This window comes from Passer montanus, unplaced genomic scaffold, assembly GCF_014805655.1.
Source record: "Passer montanus isolate IOZ18808 unplaced genomic scaffold, ASM1480565v1 scaffold173, whole genome shotgun sequence".
Lineage (NCBI taxonomy): Eukaryota > Metazoa > Chordata > Aves > Passeriformes > Passeridae > Passer > Passer montanus.
The window spans coordinates 263,853-290,488 of NW_024364604.1; the positions used below are offsets into that span (position 1 = coordinate 263,853).

Here is a 26,636-nt window from a genome sequence, read left to right on the forward strand (position 1 = left end):
GCAGTGGGAGCCATTCTCCCTTGTCCTGTCACCCCACTCTTCTGTGCCAAGTCCTTCTCCAGCTCTCCTGGAGCCCCTTTTTGCACTGGAAGGAGATCTGATGTCTTCCCAGAGCCTTGTCCTCTTCAGATGAACACTGCCAGCTCTCCCAGTCTAGCTCCAGAGCAGAGTTGTTCCAGCCCTTGGAGCATCTTTATGGACTCCTCTGGACCTGCTCCAACAGCTCCATGTTCTTTTGTTGGGGGCTCCAGACATGAACAGAGTACCTTAGGTGGGGTGTGACCTTCCAGTCAATTCCAATTGAATTCCTCCAGTTTAGAGGAGGAATGCAGAGCATGGGACTTGTCTTATCCATCTCAGCCATCTGCAATAAAGATGAGCCTTTCTAGAATGTGCTTAAACAGACCAGCACCTCAGGAGAGTGATTCGGCTTCACGCAAGATGTGTCTGACTATGGTGGGCTGAATCATCCTCTGGGAAGAGCACCCAAGGAGTCCACCTTCTCTGTAGCCCCCAGGGGAAGGTGTGGATGTCCCAAGCAGACAATGTGATTTGTCTCCAAACCACAGACTGCAGTGTTGCCAGGCCCACTGCTCAAGAGTTCCTGGATCCTGGGAATTGTTTTGCTGCTGTCATTTGAGCCGACTTTGGTGAGCATTGTGGAGCACCACAGAAAGAGGACTGCAAGATCACTACTATCAATTTGATGACCAGTGCTCCATGAATTTGGGATATTTTTCGAGGGAGAAAATGCTGCAATACACTATTTCTAATGCAGAGAGAAAACATTTAGCAAAAAGAGGAGCTTTATAGCAACAGAAGGAGCTCAAGTCTAGTAACAAGAGCTCAAGCCATTGTGACTAAGTACGCCATAAAATGTGTAATTAGGCACTATAGCAACTATTGAATTCCAAGGCACATTTTGCATCTGAAACACAGGACAGAGCTCTCTTTGGGTGATTCAGAGGAATCATCACAACACCCCAGCGCTCTGCAGTGTACAATGAGCAGCGAGTGCTTGCCGTGGAAGAGCATCCCTGTGGGAGCAGTCCTGCCTGGGATGAACACACCTGCCTGGGGGAGAAGAGATGAGTAAATATTTTTAGCCTGAGGCACAGCTGGGAGTGTCTAGTCTGCTTCCTACGAGTGCTGAAATGTGGAGTGGAGCTGAGCGTGGTGGCGCGTCACACAGGTGGGCACAGAGGGAGTGGCAGGGGGGTGACATCAGAAAACTGCATTTTCCAAAAAAAGAAGGACATGGTATTGTTTGAGCGAAGACCAGAGGAGGGCCATAAAGTTGGCAAGACAACAGGAACATCTCCCTCAGCAGGACAGGCTGAGGAAGTTGGGGCTGTTCAGCCTGGAGAAGAGAAGGTTGTGTGGAGATCTCAAAGCAATCTTTCAGTATCTGAACGGGGCCTACAGGGAAGTCAGAGAGGGATTCTTCATCAGGAACTGCAGTGATAGGACAAGCAGTAATGGGTACAAAGTGAAAGAGGGGAAATTAGGGCTGGGTACTAGGAAAAAATTATTTACTGTGAGGGTGGTGAGGCACTGGAGCACCAGTGGGAGGATGTGGATGACCCAACCCTGGCAGTGTCCAGGCCAGGCTGGATAAGGCCTTGAGCAATGTGATCTAGTGGAAGGTATCCCTGTTCATGGCGGGTGAGGTTGGGACTAGATGATTTTAAGGTTCCTTCCAACCCAAACCACTCTGTGATTTTACCAAAGCATGGCGAGTGTGAGTGTGATTTGTGCCACCATTCCCATTTCACTGGCTTTCCCTGCCCTCGGGTGCCCTATTCAGTTCAGACAGGGCTGATTTACCAGGGTACCAAGGAGATCTTCTTTCCCCAGTGTGGCTCAGAGCCACTTGCATCCCTTAAAAGGCATCTTCTGACTCAAATACACTTTCCTCCATTGTCTGGGGCATGTTGTTTTGCAGCTGGAGACTAGTGAATGAAGCTGAGTTACTGACCTTGATTCAAAAAAAATGTGCACTTGTGCTTTGCAAAACAAGCCTTTTAAAGCTGGCTTTTATGCAGAGAATTATGCCAATGTGTGCATGGAGGCGCTGGCATTTCGGGCCCTTTTCAATCTTCTGGATTGTCAGTGAGGTCTTTCACTGATTTAAGCCTTCAACCAAAGGACGGATGCTGCAAGAGGCAGTGAAGAGGACTCAAGCAGGTATTGGAGTGTTTAGCCCAGGAGCAGATGCTTGGATCAGGGCCTAGATCAGGAGACGTATTTTATTATGCTGAAGGAGGTATTGTTTTACTGCATTGTAAGGAGGCACAGATGATCCCTCTCTCTAAGGGGAGAAATAAAACATCATCTGGTTTTAAGGCTTGTTCTCATCCCTTTTCGGCGTGGATGTGCATGGCAGCCCCACAGGAAATGGGTCTCAACAAGCTTTGCCACGTTTTTCCATCATGTCATCAAAATGAAAGATGAAGATGAGTGAGGCCAGTTTGAGGAGTTTTTGGAATTCCCTCTGGTCCTGTTCCAGCCTTGCCCACTGGTTAGAAACATTTTTCTTTGAGGGTGCTATGGGAGGCAGCAGGGGTTTGCCTTGGGAGGAAGCTCTTAGCCTGGGTCTGGTGCAGGCAGGAGGTTTTACTCCCTTTGCACCATGTCTGAGTTAAACGAGGCCCTGGCCTTGCAGGAGGAGCTCGGTTAGGTGAGCACCGCCAAAATCTGGTAGGACAATACCCCGCCGGGCCAGCGCTCCGCTTCCGCTCCCTAAACAATAGGAGTTTACACAACTGCAGCCCACTTGAGGTTTCTGCCTTGCTTCATGGCTGAGCAACGAGACCCCAAATGTTACAGCTCTGCCTAATGTCCTTGGCTCTGTCCTGCTTTGGAAGGAAACATGCAGCGGCCTGTGCTGCCAATGCTATTTCCTCTCTTGCTTGTCTTTAAAGGTCTCTTTTTCCAACAGCTGATCGGCTCCGCAGCTCCGGGGAGGACGTGAGATCCGGCTGGCCCACGAGCTGGCTGGTATGGCTGCGTGCCATGTTGTTGTTTGTATTGCTTTCATTTTTCTGGCGTTACTTGGCTCTTCCACGAAACTTGTTTTCATCCTGAACTATGTGCTCATTACATATCCAAACGCCCACGCGAGGTTTTGCATGAGGAAACTCGAAACACACGCGCAGTAGAGAAGCAAGTTTCTGATGGGGGGGGATGAGATATTTGTCTCGAGGCTGACAAACAATTGTAAAATCCCCAAGTTTCCTGCAGTTGGGGTTCCAGCTCGTTGATGGCAAGCATGTGAACGCTGTGTGTGCATCCTCCTGGCAAAGAGACATGGGGAACATCTCTTGTGGTCACCTTGGCCTTTCCCAGCAGCTCCAGCTACTGTCCAAGGCACACGTCCAGGGACCTCCGAGCTCTCTGGCAGGCTGGTCCCTGAACGCCAAAGGGACCTTCTGCTGCTAGGAAAGCTCTCGCTTCCCCTCGGCGGCCCCATCCTCAGAGAGCAGCCAGCCACAGGCAGCACAGATCCACCCAGGCAGCTCTGGGCTGGGAGGCACCAAAACGTGCCGGAGGGTTTCAGTGAGGTCCCAAGTGAGGGGGGCAGAAGCAGGAAAACTCTGCACAGGGTTTGCTTCATAAGGAGAAAGAAGCTTGTGAAGGGCCTGGAGCACAAGTCTGATGAGGAGCAGCTGGGGGGAGCTGGAGGGAATCAGCCTGGAGAAAAGGGGACTCAGGGGGGAACTTCTCACTCTCCACAGCTCCCTGACAGGAGGGTGCAGCGAGGTGAGGGTTGGTGTCTGCTCCCAGCAATGGGATGAGAGGAAACGTCCTCAAGTTGTCCCAGGGGAGCTTTAGACTGGACATTACGGAAAATTTCTTCACTGAAAGTTTTGTCAAGCACTGAAACAGGCTGTTCTGGGTAGTGGTGGAATCACCATCCCTATAAGTGTTCAAAAATCATGGAGATGTGGCACTCGGGGACTTAGTTTAGTGGTGGGTTTGGCACTGCTGGGTTAATGGTTGGACTTAATTTTAAAAGTCTTTTCCAACCTTAATGATTCTGTGATTCTATGTGAAAGTGCCCTCTTTCCAGTACTTCCCTGGAGCAATGGGTCTCAGTCACTGCTGGAGGTAGGATGAGGCACGTTGGTGCCATTGGGCTCCCCACATTCCTCAGATCCAGCGCTACATCAGCAGAGCAAGCACAGCACAGGCCTGGACCTGCACAGTGGGGTTCAGATATTCGTGTTTTCTGAGTTTTCTCCCCCTCTTCTCTGGCCCTGTCACCAGCTGGGCTCCAGCAGCTGCCCTGGTTGGGATACAGAGAGCTCATCTGGAGGCTGCAGGCTGTCCAAATCTGCAGCACAACACAGCCCTGCACACCACGCTCCTCCCCACAGTGCTCTGTCCACTCAGAGTGTGCAAAAATCCTCTTCTCCAGCAGCCACGGGTAACTGCACAGGACTGGGCAGGCTGTGCTGGAGGGACCAGAGGGCTCGGTTTGCAGCTTTGGATTGCTCTGCTTCCTCACAGCCTTCCCTGCTGCCTGTGCTGCAGATGAATAAAGATTTTCCAGGGCTGTCAGTACTGTGTATTTCACCAGCATTCCCTTCACTTTAAGTCCAAAATGTGCTAAAAATACGCTGGCTTGGCATCCAGGTCTTGATTCAAGTGGTAACAGGATATTGGGCAGAGAAATCCTGGGGTGGTTTCACTGTGCAGCAGCGAGCTGTTGGCTCTTCCTCCTTTTCCTCCTCCTCCTGGCTGCTGCAGGGCTCTTACCCCCACTCTCAATCCCCTAAATTTCACATTCAGAGGTTTCACATGGCATTGCTCCTCTTGGGGTGGCTGTTAGCAAGGCTCCAAACACTGAGGTGGCATCTCGTCCTCAGGGTTGGAGAATATTATCAGCAAAGTATTTGTTTTATTACTCCCGTGGCAATTTTGGGAGGGGGATGCCTGCAGGCTGGAGCTGGGATAAAGTGAAGTCTGAAATGCCACAAATTTCAAACGGCCTCGTTAGTGAAGCAGCAGAAGGAGATGTGGATGTTTGTGCCTCACCCGTGGGTTTTGTTGTGTTGTTGCTGAGCCGTGTGGCTTTGATACCAGTGAAAACACAGTGAACTCCCTCTGGGAAGGGGTCTTGAGATGAAGTGCTTTCTGCTCCCCCTCACTTCTGAAACACCCAGTTGATGTTCAGCCTTCAAGGCTGCTGAGAGAGTTTTTCATCCGCAGGCAGATTTTGCTGCCACATTCTCACTCGCTTTCCTAAAATAAAGGGGAAAAAAAATAAAAGAATCCTTGTGCTAATTTAATCTAGCCAGGCATCCTGCTGTCCTGCCTCATAATATCTCTCCAATCTGTCATTTCCAACAGACAGTGGTTTATTGGTTTGGCTTTTTTTTTTCCTCCCCCTGGTCTTGAAATATCTCCCCTTTTTCTCAGGTAGCCCAGAGCTCCCCTTGGGTGTCCCAAGTTTCCCCCTTGCTTTGGTGGGAGCTCTGGGTGAAAACATCTCCCTCCTCCAAGAAAAACCCTACAACAACCTCAGACAGAGAAAAGTTTGTTAAAGAATGCCCAGCTTACGTGCTGGTCCTGTCGGTGCTGCATTCATGGTGGGACTCAATGGTCTTAAAGGTCTTTTCCAACCTCAACAAATTTATAATTCCAGGAGCCGGTGCAGGATCAAACCTCACTGGGTTTCTCTTGATCCCTTTCCCAATCACCCACATGCAAGGGGCCAGGGAAGGAGCATTTCCCTCAGTAATTAACAGAGAATGGTAATTCTCCTCAGCCCCCTGAGCCCGTCAGGGCATCCCTCTGGAACTCCATGGGGCACACCCTGAGCCCCTCATCCGCACAGTGCATGCCCCAACCTTCTCAGCTCACCTCAAACCCTTGAGGCATCCCTTGAGCGCCTCAGGGCATCCCCTAAGACCCTCTCAGCCCCTCAGGCCATCTCAGATCCATGGGGCATTCTGTGTCCCTCAGAGCATCCCATCAGACCCTCTGAGCCCCTCAGATCCATGGGGCACTCTCTATGTCCCTCAGAGCATCCCCTCAGACTCTCTGAGCCCCTCAGCTCCTTGGGACATCCTCTGAATCCCTCAGGACATCCCCTCAGACCCACAGCCTCTATGAACCCCTCAAGCCACCTCAGCTACCCTCAGACTCTCTGAGCCCCTCAGGCCACCTCAGCTCCTTGGGACATCCTCTGAGTCCCTCAGAGCATCCCCTCAGACCCACAGCCTCTATGAACCCCTCAAGCCACCTCAGCTCCAAGGGGCACCCTCTGAGTCCCTCAGAGCATCCCCTCAGACCCACAGCCCCTCTGAGCCCCTCAGCTCCTCGGGACAGCCTCTGAGTCCCTCAGGGCATCCCCTCAGCCCCTCTGAGCCCCAAGGGGCACCCCCTGAACGCCTCACGGCCGCTCAGCCCCGAGGGGCAGCGTCTGAACCCCTCAGCCCCACAGAGCAGCCCCACAGCCCCCTCACACCGTCCCCACCCCCGCCGGCGCGGCCCCTTTAAGAGCGCGGCCCCTTTAAGAGCTTGGCCCCGCCCCCCGCGGTCGCTGCCGGGGCCGCTGCTGACAACAAGATGGCGGCGGCGGCGGGTCCGGCGGGCGCTGAGAGTCGCGTGTTGGGCTACAGCCTGCACCGCTGGAGCAGCTTCTCCTCCACCTACCTGCCCGAGTGAGTGCCGAGCCCGGCACCGCGCCTGGAACGCGCTCCGGGCTCGGGTCTGGGGGTGGCCGGGCGGCTGGGCCTGTGTGCGGCCTGCGCCGAGGCCCGCGCGGGGAGGCCGCGGCGGGGGGAGCGGGAGCGGGGCTGTGTGTGAGCGGCGTTCTGTGTGGGAGAGGGCTCTGTGCGGCTGATTTTGGGAGGGCCGTGTCTGAGCAGGGCCTCTACAGGAGAGTTTGGGGTGGCTGGGTATGCCAGGGTTCTCCGCAGCAGGGTTTGGGGGCTGCGTTTGACGGAGATCTGTGCTGCGGGACTTGGGGGTGTTAATGGGGCTGGAGGTGCTCAGCGGGGCTGGGGGTTCAGGGACGGGGTAGCATCGCTTGGCGCTGTGTTTGGGGAAGTGGTTCATGAAGGGATTTGGGAGGAGTTGCCTGGGGCAGAGGATCTGGGCTTGCAGGTTTGGAGTGGTGAGTTAAACGGGGAGAGTCCGGTTTGGTGATAGCTTTATCACGAGATATGGGCAAAAGAAAGTTGCATCTAAAGAGGAGAAGCTGACTCCACATTTGGGGGGAAGAACAGGTACCGGTGTGGGAGAGGCTGATCAGGTGCTGGGTGAAATGAGGAGAGGGGTCAGTGCCCCTCCTGCCCTGCCCTGCCTCTGTCAGGTGCTTGTGGGCTCTGTGTTTTTTGGCAGCTGGGCGTCCTGTCCTGCCCCTGACCTGTGGAATGCTGGGCTGTGTCCCCTGCTGTGTGTGTCCTTAGGGGAAAGGGGTCACCTGCTGCCCTCATCGCCTGCCTCTGGGAGTTTGGGGGTTGGCAGGAGCTGTTACAGCCATCGGTTTGTGCTGCTGTGCCAGGTGGTCCCATCCTCTGCTGGCCATATGGCATCCAGCTGCAGCCTGGGGAATGCCTCTGGTCGCTGACAGCCAAGTTTGGAGTGGCCACAGCCCGGTTTGGGTGTGATGTTTTTGGTACAACTTTTGGATAAGCCATCCTTGGTGCTGGAATTTGGGAGGGCTGCTGGGGCCACAGCACAACGAGCTCGTGGTGGAATGTCGAGGCTCATCCCAGCATCGATTGTGCTGCATTTGCTGACCTTTGATTGATGTATCCTCAACTCACCCGCTCTCAACAAGTGACAGAGTTGCCTTAGTTGTTAATTATTAATATCCTCAATTATCTCCACTTTGCAAATGAAGTAAACCTCTAAAACCGGGTTTTTAACTGAACTCTGAATTGTTTTGTTTTTCTGTATATTTTCTGTGTTAGATGTGAAAAAGAACTGGTTTCTTTGCTAATTGGTAATCTTTGGTGCTAATGAAGCCATCCCTTTACCTTCTCTGTTAAAACAGCTCGTCCTTAGGGTGCCTCTTTCAGGTCTCTGATGTCCTTGTAGTTATTTCTACTGGCATTTCTGGCTTTTAAAATCTTGTTAAAGTCTTGGTCCCTGAGGAGAGGGTGACAGTCCATTATTGATCTCAGTGATGCCATATAAACACAGAGTATTGTCTTTGTCCTTGATACTCCTTTCCAAGGCTCCCGTTAGTCCCTTTTGCTACTGACTCGTGTCAGGAATTAAGTTTCACGTGGCTCTGCAGTGCTGCCCAAAGTCCTTAATGCCTTCCCTGATACAAATTCCCATTCCTGTAGCTGGGATAGTATTTTACAAACGTGTGACCTTGCATTTGGCTGGTTTTAAGATGTTTAAAAGTGCTTGTCATCAGTGAAAACAACTTTATCTGCTTTTAAGCGCTGTAATCCCAGCAATGGGCTTGTTCTCCGGTGTGCTGACCTTGGTCTGAGGGATTCTGGTCTTGTTATGGAAGTTTTGGTTTTTGCTTGTTAACTTTTCATTCCCATGATGTGGGAGAGAGCTGGAATACAGTCTGATTTGGAAGAGAGAGGCTTTGACCTGTGATTTAAGATCACCCTCTCAAAAAGAGAAAGTTTAATAAGAAATGCATGGGAGGGTGGGATTTTGGGGATGGGCTGAAGATGGAAATCTTGAAAATTGCTGGGACAAGACCATAACACCCTGTGGGATCAACATGCACATAGAGCTAAAGGTTCTCTTAGTATTTAATATTTAGAACAAAATCATGCTTGTCTGGAAGAACTTGATCTTGGAGGATGTTTTCCAACCTGCATGATTCTATGACGTTGGGAGTTCTGGTTATGCTGTAGTTTAAATAAATTTGCTGGCATAGCTAGAAAGAAACCACTTTAAGGAGAAAAGGGGCTCTGCCCTCATGTATGTAGGGGTGAATACACAACTTATTAAATATTATTGATTGTTGTTGGGAGTTGTGGTATTGCAGGCAAAGTGCTTGGGGAGGAGCAGCAGAGGAGTTAAGCATGATTTAAACACATGCCTTAAGTTGTATGGTTTTAAATGTAAAGCAAAGTTCTGGAATGTAAAACTTTCATCACTGCTGATGAGGGAAGAAATTACAAGTCTAGTGACATCTCACCTGCTTATGTGATGCTCAGCTGACATTGAAGCTTTTCAGAACACTGAAATCATCTGATAACCTCTCTTTTAATTAAACAACCTAAACAAAGCAAAACAAAAAGTGTTTTTCAAAGGCCTTTCTGGTCATGCTCTAGTTGAGGATCTGTAGTCTGTTAAAAAACACTCATTTTCTTTCAGTGACAGAGAAGCTTCCTCTGCTGAATGCCAGTGTCTTTCCTCGTGCATTTGGTGGTGGTACTGGAGGATTAGTTAATGCTGCATCCAGTTTCTGGCAGTTTCACCAGGGCTGCAGCTACCTGCATGTTTGCAAGGACTCTTCCAGACATTAATGAAAATAAATAGTTCTCCTGTTTTGCAAATTACTGGAGTTGTCTATTGGTTTGTACCAGCAAGAAGACTTACTTGGATATTTATTTTAGAAACTGGGTGGAAATCAAAAAATTGGTAGGGTAATAGTGGCTGGCTCAGCCTGTGTTGTAGGGGATGTTGTGCCTTTGGGAAGAGAATTGATCCAAGAGGAAATTTGGTGCTGAAACCTCTGGTGTTTCCAGAGGTGCTCTGCCTGTGCAGAGGCACTGGTGCATTCAGAGGCTTCAGGTTATCCAACAAGGAAAACGATCAGCCCATTGCCTGGGACTGCTGTGTCAGATCCATTCCTTGCCTCTCCAAGGTTCCTCCCTGGAGGAATGGAGCCTCAGGGGAAGCTGCTCCCTGATGCCTCACACGGGGCTGGCCGGGGATTGCTCCAGCAGTGACAGTGGCTTCTCTCCAGTGACACAAACCAGTGCTGGTGTCTTTAGACATGCACAGAGACAGGGAGATGGACTCAGTCCTCTTCCTTCTCTGCCCTCCTGCAGGAAGAGAGTTACAGAAGGTAATGCAGGCCTTGCTGCAATTCTTTTTTTTTTTTTTTTTTTTTTTTTTTTTGGTAAGGAATAGAACCAAAAGCTCTTGCTCTACACTGAGAAAAGCACTTCATATCCTGACTTTTATAGTGGCTTGTTTTTGTACCTGCTCCAGCTTGAACTTCCTCCTGAGGTGAATGAGAGGTGCTGTACTCTGTGTGATGGCAGCTTTGTACCCTTTTTTATTGCCAGATTGCTGCATCCTGGGGCTGTGGGTTCTAGTGGCTGCATCAGCCTCATGACTGATGGCATTCTGTGTTTGGTAGTGCACTCAGGTCCTTCTGTCACTGTTTTATATGGCTGAAATCCCACTTCAGAGACCAACAAGAGCTTTTTGCTGTGTTCCTCTATTCACATACTTTAGTGAGGAACATTCATCCTGTTTCTGTTGCTCAAATTTTCAGTTCTTCAAGAGTTTCTGTATGGAATCTCTGTAGAGGAAGATCAGTATATTTCCTGTGTTTGACTCCAGGATTTTTAATTAGTGTTTTGTTTATATCTTGTGCTGAGGTTGTTATTAAGAATATAAATTAAGATTGGTTTCTTAGCTGATAATTAAATACCATTAACAACCTCTTAGTTGGTGTCACTTTTTCACTGCAACTCACTTTTATCTATTTAATGGTCAACTTCAGTTGTTCAGAGAATTCCAGTCTTTTCCAGTTTGGTGCCTTGAGTGGTGTCATATGCTGAAGGCTGAATAACTCTGTTGTCCCCTTCCTAGGAAGGATCTAATTGATTTGTTCAGATATACTCAATTTTATTTTTTCATCACTTTTCAGTATTTCCATCAAACTAGGGGAAGAAAACTTAGTGAAAGATACTTTGTAAGTAAAATATGAGTGACTCATAGGCTTTTAAAGTGAGAATGCAAATCTTATGTTTTCTTTCTAGTCATGAGGATGTAACAGCAAGTTCCTGGCCAGACTAAAACGTACTGGTGTAGTGTTCAGCACTGAAATGTAGTGCTGTAGACTAAAATGTACATTCTGAAAGAAGTGTACTCTAATGTTTTCAAATCTTGCAAAACTTTATCAAGAAGGTGAAGAGAACACATGCAGCAGACTTTTTGGGGTAAAGTCCATAAGGATTAAAAAACAACAGACCTAAACAAACAAACAAAAAGCCCCAAGGGAAAAATAACCTGAATTCCAGCTCCTGTGCTTGCTAGATTTTTGTAACAGGAAAAAACATATGTTTGTGGCCAGTGAAATGTGGTTCTCAGTTTCTCCTCCAACCACATGAAAGTGATGACTCAGATCTGTACCATAGAGGTTCATAAATCTCCTTGTAGATGCATCCAGCTCTTGAAGAATCTCCTGTTCAAGCTGAGAGTATTCATGACTAATGAAAAGATTTATTTTTAATATTGTGTTCCCTGAGCCCAAGCTCTGTTCCCTTTACAAGGCGAGGATGCCTTCTGCTGAGGTCTAAGCACTTTAAAGCCATCTAAACCAGGTCCAAATGGTGGAAGAGTTGTGGAACTGTGACTTTGGAGGTTTTTTCACTAATAATAACCATTAATGTACTTTTTTTCAGCTTAAGTTGTCAGCATTCATAGCTTTACTTCAGTATTTTGATGTAGCCAGTTCGCTTTCCTTGTAGTTGCTTTGCCTTTAGATAGGGGAAGGTGAGCAGGCACAGGGGCTGGCTCTGTAACTGCTGATGACTTTCAATATTGATCAACACTTCCAATATTTCTTAAAATGAGCAGGGGATGCAAACCCTGGCTAACCAGTGAGCTGCCCCACTCCTTTCATCTCAGCTGAGCCCTGTGTGCAGAAATGCTCTCAGTTCTGCTTTTCGTCCTTTTCAGTGGCCAGTGGAAAATATTTTTTCCCCTCTGCTTGTTTGTGTGGACTTTCTGGATGTTTCTACACGACCTCATGTTCTGACAGGCATTTTTCCTCTCATCTACATCACTTCTGTAGCCTAGGTTTCTTCTGTGAGTGCTGAAATTCAGTACTTTAGAGAGCAAAATATTTCTGTAGAAAATAATAAAGTTGCCTACAGATTGAATACATAACTATAAAATACTTCTTTGGTGTCTGATAAAGTTAATTAGTGAGAAAGAAAAATGTCAGAGGTGGAAGGAGTGAAAAAAACCCACAAAATTATGAAGTTATGAGGGATTTTGAGTTATGATATCTCTTGTTGCCCAGGTAAATGCACAAGTGCTGTAGTATCAGGAGAAACCTTTTCAGGCTCCAGTTAAAATATAGACATTATTTGAGAGATTAGACAGGTTTATTCACTGGCAGAAGGAGGAAGGTGAAATGCTAATTGCTCAGGTTCCCTGGTGTGCCCAACCTGGCAGAACCTGCAGTGCTCTGATGTTCAGCCTATTCTGGGATGGCATTTTACAGAATATTAAGAATGTAAAATTTTCATGGGAGGTGTTAACATCATCAGATTCTGGGTAATTTGCTGTATATGTGGCTGTATAGCTTGTGAGTTTAATAAAAGTTTTCCAACCTTTAATTACTAATTACTGGTTTAAAGACTAACTAGTTATTAAAACAGAGTTTTCCTTGGGATAAATGTTATTGCTCAGGCATCATGTACAGTCTGCTTGATCTTTTTTTTTTTTTTTCATGGCAAAGAATATGGTTTTTAATTCTGTATGTTCATTATGTTTTTATCAGATTGCTGGTAGAATGGTCAGGTTTATCACCCCCACTGATTTTGTGATCTGACCCTGATTTTTTTTCTGAGATTAAGCTGTGTGGGTAGCATGGATTCCATCACTTACATAGATGGTGACTTTTGTTCCAAAGCAAGCCAGTGTTTGACTTTATTGCATGTTAATATAAACTTGTAAACCCAGATGTAATTTTGCTTTTTTTGCCTGTTGAATTTTGTGGGAAGAGTGAGCTTTAAGTTCACTGGGTTTGAATTCCATAATACACCAGTTACTGGAAGGGGAAGAGGAACCCTGAAGGTGTAGAATGATTTGTTGCTTTAGGTAGTTGCTATTTCAGTCATTACTTCCAACTCACTGTGCATAATCCTTGAGAAATTATTTCCTGAATCAATTTAAATCAAGAAGCACAACCATCTATTTAAGTTGAGGACAGCAGTCTGCACGTCTGAATTTGAACTGCAGGAGCAGACTGCACTTGCTCTTCCTTTGCTGGCACCTTCTGCTGTTCCTGGAAAAGGACAGGATCTTCATCATGGAGAAAAAGTGCTCTGGTCAGTTTGAATTTGGTGGTGTTTTCCTTGGTCTTCCCTGCCTTTCCTCCTGAGACTGGCTGTGTGCATAATGTCATGCTCAGGCTCTGGGAAGGTGCCTGAAAAAACATTGAAACTCTCTTTAGGACATGACCTGTGTTTTTCTGGAATCCTTTTCTGTTGGTACATGGTTTAAACAGCATTTGGCTGGTATGGTAATTATATTTAAACAGCAATTTCCCAGCCTGTTCTGCACTTTAAAGTTTTATTAGTAAAGAGATGCTCTTAACACAGAGTGTTAAATTGGAGGTAAAAATTTGGGTTAGGTAAATTGACCCATGAATAAGGAATTGATGAATGGCTTCCCACTCCACTCTGATGTGACAGTGCACTATTGCTAAGTTTCAATTTTGTCTTCTAAAAATCCTCGTTTCTGCTACAGGATTTGGAAACTGCCAAATATGAAAGTAATTTTGGCCTGGGAACTTCTGTATCCTTTAGCATGAATTATGTATATTGATCCAAAATAAGGAATTATTCCCTAGTGCAATCCAGGGTTAAATGTTTGACCTGTACTGCATTTCTCCACATAACCAACACTTAACAGGCTGATACTTCCTTATCTTCCCAGATCACTATTTTGTCTTCTGCATTCCCTGAGTTGTACTGTCAGTGAGAAAAGCTTAATTTTGAAAGGAAAGCTGTGAAAGTTTTCCCACCTGGAACCAGGATGCATTTTCCATAGAGTTTTGGTGGAAAAATTTCCAAACCTGACATCACTTTGGGCATGAGGGCGCTTCAGTCTGTTTTGTTGAACATAGTCTGCTTTAAATTCTTTTACAGGCATCAGTTTTTTGGGTGAACTTTTACTGGGTGTGAGGTTACAGTGCTGATGAGTATTAAAGATGTGTTTATGGCTTACATTAGCAATGTATATCTTTATATATCATCACTCAGTCTGGTTTTGTGGCTTCCCCTGAGTGGAATTATTACAGATATTGTGGAATATAAGAGCATCCTCGCACTGTTGTGAAATCGTGGAAGGCCTTGATCTGCTTCCTGGCCTTTGCTAAGATTTTCCATATGTGCATTAGTTAAGCAGAAATACTCTACTGGGGTTGTGATGCTTCCAAAATATAGCACAGGGAATTTACATAGATGTGTGCTAGACATGCTTTCCTCTAATCTACTTTAGAAGGGTCTGTCCTGTCCCAAAAAAATGCTTTTGGAAATGAGAAGTGAGCAGTGCTGAAGTGGGCTGCTGCAGCAGAACTGTGGAAGATTTGGAAAGTCCAAGTTTGTGTGCTGATTGCTGGCTGTAGAAATCCCTATGTTCACACATGATCCAAACAATTTTCAAGCTGGACAGGAGATTTTCTCAAAATGAAAACTTGCTGTCCAGTGGTTGTGGGTGGTGATGTTTTAAACTCTGGAGGATTTTACTTCAGTATTTTATCTATTGGCTACAAATTCAGTCAACTGAAGAGTGTAATCTCTTCATCTTTATCCTTGAGTCTTGGAGGGTAGAATTCATGCTATTCTTGGTCTTTTTATTAAACCAGGGATTTATTTCTACTCAGGGAGTCTTCTGGTATCTTACCTAAGCTTGGTTAAAAGGCAGGAATTCAGATATCCTTGTGTGCTCAAATGTCCTTATTGAGGATAATGATATGTACAAGTGGACATGTATAATACATGTACAGGTAATAATATGTACCAGTGAACACAGGGTATGAAATGAGTAAAAGAAACTGCATCAGATGATTTTATAATCACTGAGGTCACTAATATCACTGGCTTCTTACTCTTTTTCTTATAAAAAACCAGACATTAATCAAACTACATAGAAAAGATCTGTTTTAGTGATCTAACAATTCTTAAATTTAAACCCAAAGGTAGTGCAGAGAGGGAATGAACCTTGGTAATTTTTCAAGCGTAGAAGATTCTCAGCATCACTTAGCAGTGAAATTGCATCTAAACTATAATCCCTGAATGTTGGGACAATTAGGCTGGTAATCATCTGTGATGCGTGAAGTTACTGTGGGTACCAGCTTAAGTAAATAAGCCTGACTTTATTTTTTCTCCTGTTTGTTTTTCCTCTGTGCTAATACTGATATTCCCAGCCTGGAGCTGGGAGCTCTTGCCACCAAGGATTTGAATCTCTCGGTGATACAGTCAAAAGTTTAATCCGTGATTTAGGGTTGTTGAGTGTCACTGGAATAGAAGTTATTTATCGGGCTCTGATAACTTGGAAATGACCTAGGGGATGGTTAGATGGGATATCAGGAAGGGAATCTTTACCAAAAGGGTTGTCCAGCCCTGGCTCAGCTGCCCAGAGCTGTGGTGGAGTCACTGTTCCTGGAGGGATTTTAAAGACACGAGGATGTGGCACCTGGGACGTGGTTTAGTGGTGGCCTTGGCAGTGCTGGTTTAATGGTTGTGCTTGGTGATCTTAGGGCTTTCCCAACCCCAAGTGATTCTGTAACATCCTGCACTACACTGCTGCAGTTTTAGTCACTCTTGTTACTATTTAATTCCTTTCATGTCTCCAGGAAGAACTGATGAATCAAAAAAGTCTTGTTTTAAAGTCTTAACTAGATGGGGGGAGTGATAAAAAATACTTCCTATCTTGCTTTACTGGAAATGTCTGTGACAGAGTCATTTAGCATTTAAGAAGAAGTTAGGTTGGTCTGACAGTGATGATAGGCACCTTAAAAAACAAAGGCAAACTTTTCATTGAAAAAATTGAGAACATGATTTTAACTGGGCTGTTTCTGGGCCAGAGCTAAGTAATGCCAGATTTGTTGACCAGTATAGTCAGCTGTGATCTGATGAATATATTTCTGTAAGATTTCTAAATTCTTCAGTTTATTTTTGCAATGCTGTATTAACTAAGCTATTTTATTTTTATAGGAATAGGTTTATAATATACTGGATGACAGTGTGAGCACTTGAAGCAGAATTGAGCAGAAAGTTGGCCAATATCGTGACATTGTAATATTGAAAACTGTGCTCCTGTGCATGTTCTATTCAAACATAGTTTTGCTATGCAAGAGGTTAAGAAGTTCTGTATTGTAAAAAAGCAACCCCAAAACGCCCCATTTTTTCCTCAATGGATCTGCATAATAACTTCCCATTTTTACTGTTTTTCAATCAAGGAATTTCTATGTCTTTACATCCTTCTGCCCCTCTGAGCAGAGAACTTTTCCAGTGAGAAGGAGAGAAACTGTAGCAGAACCTAAAAAGTGTTTTTGGACTTGTTTTATGGGGGCAGCTGTAGGTTCATGCAGATTTTCAAACATTGCAGCCAGGTAGTTTGAAACCAGCATGGCTTGTAGTGAGTTATGGGAGTTGCAGGATTAAAAAAACCCACTACATTTCTTTGTGTATTTCTTTCCAGATCCATTGGGTTGTTAGGTGGTAAGTAGGTTTTTTTTCCCCCTGTTTTTCTTGGTTAAGGCTGTGTGTACATTCCAGTGTCTAGGCTGGGCAGGATTATCTCCATGGATGCTGTCTGCTGGCTGCTGTGAGGGTTCTGCATGTTTGGAATAGTTTGGTCCACCACGTCTTACAGTGGAAATTCTAGTCCGTGTATTCCAGTTGCTGTATTCTTCCCAATCTCTTTTGGGATGGTTGTAGGAAAAACTGAAAGAATCATCACGTGGACAAACCTGGAGCAAGTATTTAGTCCATTTCTAGGCAGTCTGTGTTTTCCTAGCACTCCAAGTGCCTTTTTGCAGTGTAATGGCATGGTAGCTCTGTGGTTTAGAAGAGAGTCTGAATTCCAAGTCCTCTTAGTAAAGCCTGTGCCCTTTCCTGCACAGCTGCTCTCTGAAGAGCCATATGAATGTGCCAAGCAAAGAGAGTGTTTGGGATTTGTTTATTCTTAAAGACTTGTTCCTAAACTCATGGATTTCCCTAATAGCAGCTCCATGAAAATATTTAGGTTAGATGCAAATTATAGCAGCCTTAAACCTAATTTGCAGCATATTCTGCAAAGTCATCTTATTTCTCCCTTTCCCACTGGAGCAAAGGAAAGCTCTCCCTTAGTGGCTGTCGTGCCTGAACCCACAGAGCTCTTTGCACAGAGAAGTTCCCAGGCATGGGGACGTCTCTGTCATTCCAGCAGAGATCAGCCAACAGTTGGCACAAAGGATATGACAGTTTCTGGGTCGGTAAAAGGAAAAATTATCTCCTTCCAGCAGTTGTGAGACCAGTGTCTGCCTGGGTAATGAAAAGAAACTTGCTCCGTGCTCTGCCAAGAGCTTTCTGCATGGAACCATCCACTCTTTAGTGATGGGAATGCTCACAGTGAGGCTTAGCTGCTGGGAGCTGTGCAGGCAGCCAGGTTAGGAAATAAGGCACACCAGGGCTGCCTCTGCAATTGCTTGTGATGTTAATAAAATGGCCCTTCCTGCTTTGCTTTTCATAGCAGAGGTGCTAAAATTCTAAAAGCAGGGTTCGAAAGTTCTAAAAGAGGGTGTAAAGTTCTCAGCATCCAGAGTTCCAACATCACGTAATCTCATTTTTTAGTAGATTCTTTCCAGTGGGAATGGGGGATTGGGAGTTCACTCCAGTGAGAATCCCTTGTCCCAATCCAGCTGCTCATCTTTTAGTCCCAGTTTGTGCTGGTGCTGGTAGGAGCTGAGCTGGAGAACTGATCTGCCAAAATAAGTTATTTATGCAAATCTTTATTATAGCTGCTGGTGTAGGGAGGGGGAGGATCCTTTGCGAGTGGGTGGGGTGGTCCTTTTGGCAGTGTTGTAGATTCGTGCTAGACTTGATCTTGTACCCACAGCTGATGAGAAGTTATCTCAAACCACGTTTAATTGGTTGCTTTTTTTCACAGGAAAAGCTTGCGTAAAACCATTGGTACTTGTGGTAGCTCGAGGGCTTACAAATACCTTTTTTAATGTCTTGTGAAAATTACATGGAAAGTCGTTGTGTTAATGGAATTTTCACTTCTAAAGTTTCTCAGATTTTAATCTAGGTGTCATATCTGCAAAGCCTCCCTCCGGGTACTGTGTAGGAGTTTTGTGATGTCCAGAAAAAGGGCTTTACATGGAAAAAGGCATCTGCTGTTAGGACATGCATTTGTTTGTTTCTTATTGCCTCACGGCTGCTGCAGTGCTTGAATTCCTCCAAGTCCATAAATTTTCCTAAGCTGTTATGGTATGGTTTTGTACACATGGACTTCTGTCTTCAACGTTTGTTTAATCTTAATTAATTAATAACCCACATATTTTAAACATTTCTAACTCCATTGATGCCGCTATCTTTATCTTTCACATTTCTTTTTAGCCTTTATTTTGTGTGAGCTGCCTGTCCCTTTTCTCTCTGTGGAAGGTTTTTATCTCGTCTAGCTGAGTGATTGAGATCTTCCTTGGTTGTGGCAAAACTGATCTTTGACCTGGAGAAGCAAACAAATCTGCTTCTAAAAATATGATATTTGGGATCTGTCCCAGGTACAAAATGCCTCTTTCCAGCTGGGCATTATCTGACCATGCAGCAGTGCCAATTCCTGCGAGTGTTGCTCAGTGTATGAAGAGTTTATTGTCTAATGTTTAAACAAATGTAATGGAATCATAAATAAAATTTATTCCGTAGGGTAACTTGTCTTCTTGTGTTCCAGGATTAGGATAAAGTTCCATAAAGGAGAAAAGCCATACGGCATTATCTGGTTTTATCTGCCTTTGTATCCCTAAAGTATTTAATATAAGATACATATCTTTAAATTCAGCATTTTTTTTCTCTCCAGATTCTAAGACCTGTCAAGAATTTATTAAATACCATGTCTTGCCTGTGGCATGGTACAGGAGACTGCAGGTGATTCTTCTCAAAAGAAGTGTCTTGTGGTTTCTAATGGGGACTTAGCTTTCAGACTAACAGCTTTTATTAGAAATTTGTGTCTCAGTTCCCAAATTCTTCCCTTTGCTTAGATCAGTTTGTTTTGTCCCAGTTGTTATTAAAGCCAGGGCCAGGTTCTCTCTTGTAATTGAGCCTCTTTGCAGTGCAGATGATGTTGTTAGCTGGATGTTGAATTATGTAGAGCCATGTTTTTATGTTTGATGGGGTTGGAGCAGAGGGCAGTGCTGTTCCATTGCATTTTCCCAAGTGGGGATGGCTGAATAAAGCAGCCACAGACCTGGGTTGGCGCTGTGTTAATAAATGCTGTGCTATGATGGGAATCAGCTAAAGGGAGGGAGAACTTCAGTTTTATTCCTGCACTGTGTGAAAATCCAGAGGTGTTCTCCAAGCCTGTGGATAGACACAGCCACTTGGCCAGCTCTCAAAAGTGTTCAGATTTAAGAGGCCACCCTGGTGTGGCTCCTGGCTGTCCCTTGTCCCATCATGGGACTGCCTGGATACCGTTGCTACTGCAGTGATTTTGGGCTGCCCAGTGTGGAAAGAGCCAGCTGATTTCTGTCTGGTAATGCTCAACCTCTGCCTTAACCTCTTTCCCTTTGGAGCTTTCATTGGAGTGCTTTTTCCTCCAGCCCTTTGTAGTAATCCAGATGCTCATGTTCTTTTCCTCCTACACAGCAGATGGAGATGGCAGAAGCCTTTTGATGACTGTTTCCTTCTTTTTACATAAGTTTTATGAGCTGACGAGTTCATTTGTTGGAAGTGGTGGAGCTCACAAGCCCTGTCCAGCAGGTGGTGTATTGTCACCTTGCCAATAATTATATATATTTTAGGGATTTTTAGGTTTGTTTTTTTTTTAGTTTAATCTGGGATGTGAGCTTTATTGCATGGTTATAGAAGAGAAAGCAGATGTGTCATGTCACTGTCATGATGAATCTCTTTTCATTTTAGCCAAAAAATAACTATTTTGAATTTATTAAATACCTAAGTATTGTACTGTTTCAAAGTGAAGAAAGCAAGTAAATTTTGCTGGTTGAAGCGTTGAACTTCTACTTTTTTGTATGTTGTTCTGGGCTTGTAGCTCGTGAAAAATACTTGTTAAAATTTGGCATGGCTCTGGTGGTCATCTTTCTGTGCTCCAGGAAAGCTTAAGTGGGTTAGCAGCCCTTTCTCTCCCTTCCAGTATTGCCTATCTACTAAAGGAGGGTTTTTGGCTCACTAACCCTCCAACTGCTCAGCATTTTGACCTTACTGAAAAGTTCTTACCCTACTGAGGTGTATAAGCCCATTTTTTTCCACTTCATTACAGACTTAAGCCTATGTAAATTCATCTGTTTTACATTTATGTCACAATTTATTTTTTTTTTTATTTCGCAACTTAGAGCTCTGTTTCACAACCACAAAGCTGGAAGGCGTATTTTGATGGGTCCTGTAAAATAGCAATTTAGAAAATCTTTAATAAAAAAGGAGGAGAACCTGAGTCTGTACCTAATGATTTAGGTAGTTGCATGAGAATGCTACTGGTCTGAATGTACAACAATTTATTGGAGATGAAAATATGCAGCTGTTACTTAAATTACTTTTGGCTTCTTGTTTCTTAGGAATATCTTGGTGGATAGACCAAATGATCAGTCCTCAAGATGGTCTTCAGAAAGCAATTATCCTCCCCAGGTAAGCTCCTGAATCTGTGCTGCTCTATGTAATGTAGGCTGGGTTTTTATTTTAAATGTGGGCTGCTGCTATTGACATCAACATATTTATAGGCTTCCTTCTCTGAGTAAAATGCAGGTTGTTGGTACATGAGATATTTACATTTCCAGCAATTTGTGATCCTTCTAGAAGTGCTTCATTGCGGGGGAAGTTTCAGGTTTCCTCCTTGGCAGTCATGGTCGTGCTGGAAATAATCAAACCTTATGGTGAGATTAAGCTGCTAATGAGGCGTGCAGGTCCCCCTTTGTCAGCACTACTGGAGGCTGTTGTAGGTTCTTGGCCTTGAATCCCAGATCTGAGGAGCTGGTATTTGTTTCTCCTTATAGCACGTTCAGAAATGTGGCCTCTGGTTAGAGACACAAATGTCACCTCTTCTGCTGCTTAAGCACCTTATTAAAATAAGATTTGTATTGATTTTAGCATCTAATTTGCTTTCTCGCTATTATTAAGGTTGTTAGATTATCCAGAATATTCTTTTCCACTTTTTTTTTCTCCAGTGAAGTTATCCTTCTCTCTGTGTTAGAGCTGTACCTTATTACTCTGGCATGTGTGATCAGCTTCTGTGTCTCTTATGCTGCTTGTTTTCAATTCTTTGTTTAAAGCACTGATACACAGCAGAGTGACTTGCACTGTGTCCCTCTCATGCAAAGTTCTGCTTATCTATTTATTTAATCCAAGTATTCCTCATGAGTGAAATCTCACAGGATCTTTCTCCAGGTAAATCTTGCTGCTTTGTCTTGGAGTTGTGTTAAAGGTCCAGAGTCTGCAGTTGTGGCTCCCTAGAGCAGCAGGTCATCTGCTGCCACTGAAGAGCTTTCACCTGGATTTTCTGATCAATCCTCTTGTGTCATTGTGTCTGTAAAATTAGGTTTTTGGGACTTTTAGAGGAGAAGGAAAGGTATCCTTTGTATTCCTTAAATCTAATTGTGAAGACTGATATTGATCCTCTTGATGCCTCTGTGCATCTACTGCTCTTTGAATTTGATTATTTTACTTATTTATATTTTGATAAACAATGTAGGATTTTAATCCATAGCCTGAAGCAGTTTAGTCTATCTAGGAACAATGGATTGCAGGGTAATGAGTATTGAGCATGGATTGTATCCCAGCCTGTGCCATCCTTTACCTTCTTTTATGCAGGAAGCACATGTTTTTCTTGGGGTGCTTTTGTTCCCAAGGCAAAGTTGGTTCATGGTGTGTCTTTGGACTGGGTTTTTCATCTGAGATGTGTTCTTATTTGTCGCTTAAATTCACTCTTGCAGTTTCTGAGCCATCCTGAATATTCAGTCCTTTTAAAAATCTGATTCTGGAATGGAAACACACCTCCTGGAAGTGGATGCTTTAGAATATTCCCAGTTTATACTTAAGGCTGACAAGGAGTGATGCAGGTTATACTCAGACATGTAGATGAAGCAGGGATTAATTAGAGTGGCAGACTTCTGTACAAACCACATGAGCTTGTTAAAGAGATGTCTTCCAAAAATTTCATGTGTGCGAGTCGTGACCTGAATGGAGATACTATTGCAGAATGACTTGACTCCAAACGTGGGGAGTTGGGCACTGCTCTGCATGCTAAGCAAGGCATTTAGCCCAAACTTCTTGGTAGGAGAGAGATGAATTAACACTGGCATTGTCTACCTCTGTGTCACATACCAAGACATATATTAGGTATCCAGAATTAAGGCCTGGCTTGCAAAAAAAAAAAAAAAAAGTCCTCATGTGGCAACTGAGATTGGCAAGACAGTATTGGAGTTTTATTCTCTTACTTAAAGACAAAACTAACAGAAAATGTAGCTGCCTGGCTGGAAAAGACCATGTTGCTGTATCCTGTTGCTTGAATCTTTGTATCTAATAATAAGAATATAAAGTACTGTGTAGTTGCTCATGTGTTCAGCAAATCCAATCCTGAGCACTGAGTAAGAGAGATGATGTATTTGCAGCGCCTTTATGCTATATAAAGTACTATATACTGCAGCTAATTCTCATGTTTCTAATCTGAGTGTTTAATTATTCATGTTAAGCATTTTTTATGATTTAATTTCTCTGTTGAAAAATCAGCTGGAAAGAGGAAGTGGGGAAAATCTGCAGAAGAGTCCTGTGTGCAAAGAGTGAAGTTTTTGTTACTTCTGTGCATACAGAAGCAGTTCCCATTTGTGTTGTCTCATATTTGACAGATGAAAGAACTCCAGATTTGGTTGCATTTTGATTGAAATAGTTCTTGCACCTTGTCCATTGAAAGACTGCCAAATTAAATGCAGGAAAAACATTTATATAGGTGTTCTGCTTCCTTGTTCTTTTCCCAGTGGCTGAAGTTGTTACAGCAGAATCTTAGCTTGGAAAACTTGAGTTGAAACAGTGGATGACTGAATTATAAGTGTGGTGAGGAGAGAATTTGGGAAAAAATCAAGTTGAATAGTTCATATTCCAAATAAATGTTGATTTATGCAAATGACTTTTAATCTCTGGAGTAAACATCATGGATCCTATTGGAAATAAAGCTGGAAAGCATTTCATAGGTGCTGTGTTGGCAGCTCTCCATTTAAAAACTGGTCACTCGTGCAGTGACGCACTTGCTTGAGCGTGTGGGTGGCCGTTATGGTCTGGACAGGAAGCAAACTAAAACTCAGGGAAATAAAGCTCTCCTTGTTCCAGCTTTATTAGCTGAAACCAGGGCTTAGGCACAGCACAAGAACTGATGTCCAGCGTGCTCAATGTGAGATATTTTAATAAGCTCTGCAGCTCTGATCGCTCATGTTTGTCTTCTCAGTGCCTCACCTTAATGCCAGGCTTTAGCAATTCCCTGCTGAGGTGATGATGCTGTGCTGGCTTAAGGGTAAAAATATGAGTGAGTCCCTAAACATTGGTTTATTCCCTTCCCTCGTTGACTGAAACAAAACCTTTCCAGGCACCTTTTCTTTCAGAGCACGAATCAGAGGAACATAGGCAAAACCATCAAGATGTGTTCAGAAACTCAATGAAAATGCAATAAATGTGCTAAAGTCCATAGCAAACCTTTTTAAAAGGAGAAAGAAAATGAAAGTGGAAGTGTAGGCACTTGAAGTGCTGCCACGTGACTATATTTAGTAAAGGGTTTGCCTGGCTTCATGGGTATGGTAGAGTTAAATAATTCCCGTGGCCACGAAAGCCACCAGTTGGTTATGAATGAGTGCCAGTGAAAGGAAATACATCTGACAGCTGTTTTTCTGTTTATTAAAGTAGATATCTTTCTTGAGTCTTGAAATAGATGACCCAGAAATTGTATATTTAATAACAAACCTGTTATGTAGTAACCTATTCAGGCAGGAGAGGGCTGATGGTTCTATTTTTATTGCTGTTCTCGGCTTACATTGGAAGTGTGAAGCAATGAGGCTGGTGATGCTGAAGACCATGGCCCTGTCAGAAAGGCTCATTCTGATGATTCCAGTGATGGTCTAATGTGGAAGACTGTGCAGAGCACTTAATTCCCATGAGTGGCTTGATTAATAACATGTAGAACAAGAGCATAGATTTTTATTTAGCCACCAACTTAATTGCAAGAGCAGTCAAGATGTTTGTGTTGTGGACAAGGGGATCCCTTGTTATTTTGTTATTGTGTGGGTTTTATTTTTACATGCAATGCAAGTTTCACTGTTCCCCTAATCAAAACATACGCTTGAACAGAACTGGTTGAAGAGAAAGAAATTGGTAAAAGATTGTGTGACTCCAATTGTACAGGCAACTTGTGTAGTGCAGTCTGGAATCTATTTCAGCATATTTGGTCACAGAATCAATTAGGTTGGAGTAGACCTCTGTGATTGGAGTCCAACCCTTTACCAATCATCACCTGTTAAATGCCACATCCACTTCTTTCTTAGACACCTTCAGGAATGGTGACTGTCACCTGCTCCCTGTACAGGTAATTCCAGTCTTGTGGAATTGTGGATTTTGAACAGTTGAAGATCATATGCATAAAGTTAGTGGCATTGTCCAGACAATTGGTTTCAGTTTTGCATCTGAAGACCAGTTTTCCTCTGATTTCCATGCTGCTGTGTAGATTGTATCAGGAATTAATTTAAAGTACATTAATAAAATTTACACTCTGTTGTGTGATGCAGCAGCCTGCATATGGTTGTCATTAAATAGTAGCACAGACCAGAGCTTTGAAAAAGTTTGGAATTTGCTGCAGCTCCAAGTGTGACAAGGCTGGACTTGCTTTTTTTGGGGGTGCACTGTAAGCAGCTGTTGGGATGCTGAAGTGCCATGTGTGACTTACTCTGCTCTTTGTGCATGTTTGCTTACAGATGTGTTGGATAATCAGAAGACAGTTTTCCTCCTTTAGTGCTTTATAGCATTTTTTTTGTTAGTGTTGTGATCTGACGCCTAACAACTGGGCTGAGGTTTCTGCTCAGTCATGCCAGTTAGTATTTGTGTGCCATGTTCTAATGGACAAACACTTCAGTTATAATTTGGATTTTTGGAATACTGCATGAATACGTGGACATTAAATGTACTGATGTTACTCACAGCAATAAAATGGAAAAAGTGTCAAATATCTTGATGTATTTGCCTGAAATCTCATAGACTTGTTCTCTTTCCAGGTTGAATAAATCACTTGATCCTACAGACACTTCTGTCACATCTTTTAGAGCTACAGAGAATAGTCTGTCACAGCTAAAATCCTGGTAGCAGTCCAAAAATATCCATGCAGCCAGCTGTTAGCAGCTCTTGAGGCAGTGTGTTTTTTCAGGATCAGTGAGGTTCATAGCTGGTACCCACACAGTGGCAGTGGTGTGTATTTGTATAGAAACCCAAAAAGTACATCTCTGTGTTTTTACATATATCATGGAATTACAGAATAGTTTGTGTTAGAAGGGTCCTTAAACAACTCATTCCAAGCCCCCCGCCATGGGCAGGGATACCTTCCACTAGACCAGGTTGCTCCAAGTCCTGTCCAATCTGGCCTTGGACCTTCCTGGGATGGGGAATTCACAGGGTCTCATCACCCTGACAGTAAAGAATTTATTCCTAATAGCTAATCTAAATATATCTTTTAGTTTCAAAGTCTTTCAGTTTGATGTGTGTGTATATACATTATAAACAAGAAAAACACATATCTAGGTACAGGATTTTATAGCAGATCTGTCCTTTGTTTCCGTGTCAATCAGCAGATAATTCACAAAAAAAGGTGGAGTTTAGCTTTTGTGCTTCTATTTTCTATAAGTCTGCATGACTCAGCAGGTGGTGGGATGTGTGGACGTGGGAAGGAGGGCGGCAGAGTTCCCTCCCTATCTGTAGGGTTAAGAAATCACTGCTGGCCATGTGGAGTAATTGCTGTGCCTTGTTCCCTTCCAGGCATAAAGGATTTAACTGCAGTCCTGGTTTTCTCTCCTTTAATTTAGGGTAAGAATTGAATAATGCAGGATGACGTTTGTGCCAAGTTTTTGCAAATCTTGTGTGGTGCTTGAGAAAGTATGTGTTCATGGCCCAGGCATTAGGTGTGGGATTCCAGCAGGATTAAGAATTGCAATTGCTGGTAGTGCTGGCTTCGCTTTTCCAGCTTTGGGAGAAATCTGCAGCGAAGATATGATGGTGTAGGAGGAGTTCTTAGACATTGTGTACTGTCTGTTCTGTATGGGAATTTTGGCAGCGGGCTGTGCCATGTATCAAGTGCTGCCTTGCTCATTAAAGGACCGTCCTTTTGCTCATCCTTTCCTTTCTTCTCTTTAGAAAATCAGTTTTCTCTATAGAATTTTAGTGGGGTTTTTTCCTTGAAGTTTGGGAAGTACTTTGAGACAACAGCATGGCTTCCATAAACGGCAGATTCTGACATTTAGATGGATGGTGTTCTTCACAAAAGTGTTTAAAAGTTTT

The 26,636-nt window shown here is 44.1% G+C and overlaps 1 protein-coding gene across 3 annotated transcripts in view; it reads left to right on the forward strand.

The window, feature by feature from the left end:
- The first annotated feature begins 6,546 nt into the window (after positions 1 to 6,546).
- The window catches only part of MKLN1 (muskelin 1), a 102,701-nt gene continuing 82,611 nt past the window's right edge, over positions 6,547 to 26,636 (forward strand). Inside the window, exons 1-2 of one of the 3 annotated variants that reach the window (XM_039704373.1) lie at positions 6,547 to 6,671; positions 20,678 to 20,747. In XM_039704373.1, the coding sequence (XP_039560307.1) occupies positions 6,577 to 6,671; positions 20,678 to 20,747 (165 nt within the window). In that variant the 5' untranslated portion in view covers positions 6,547 to 6,576. Of the gene's footprint in view, positions 6,672 to 20,677; positions 20,748 to 26,149; positions 26,166 to 26,636 lie in introns of those variants that run through there. The other 2 variants (XM_039704374.1, XM_039704375.1) reach the window with 2 other exon arrangements.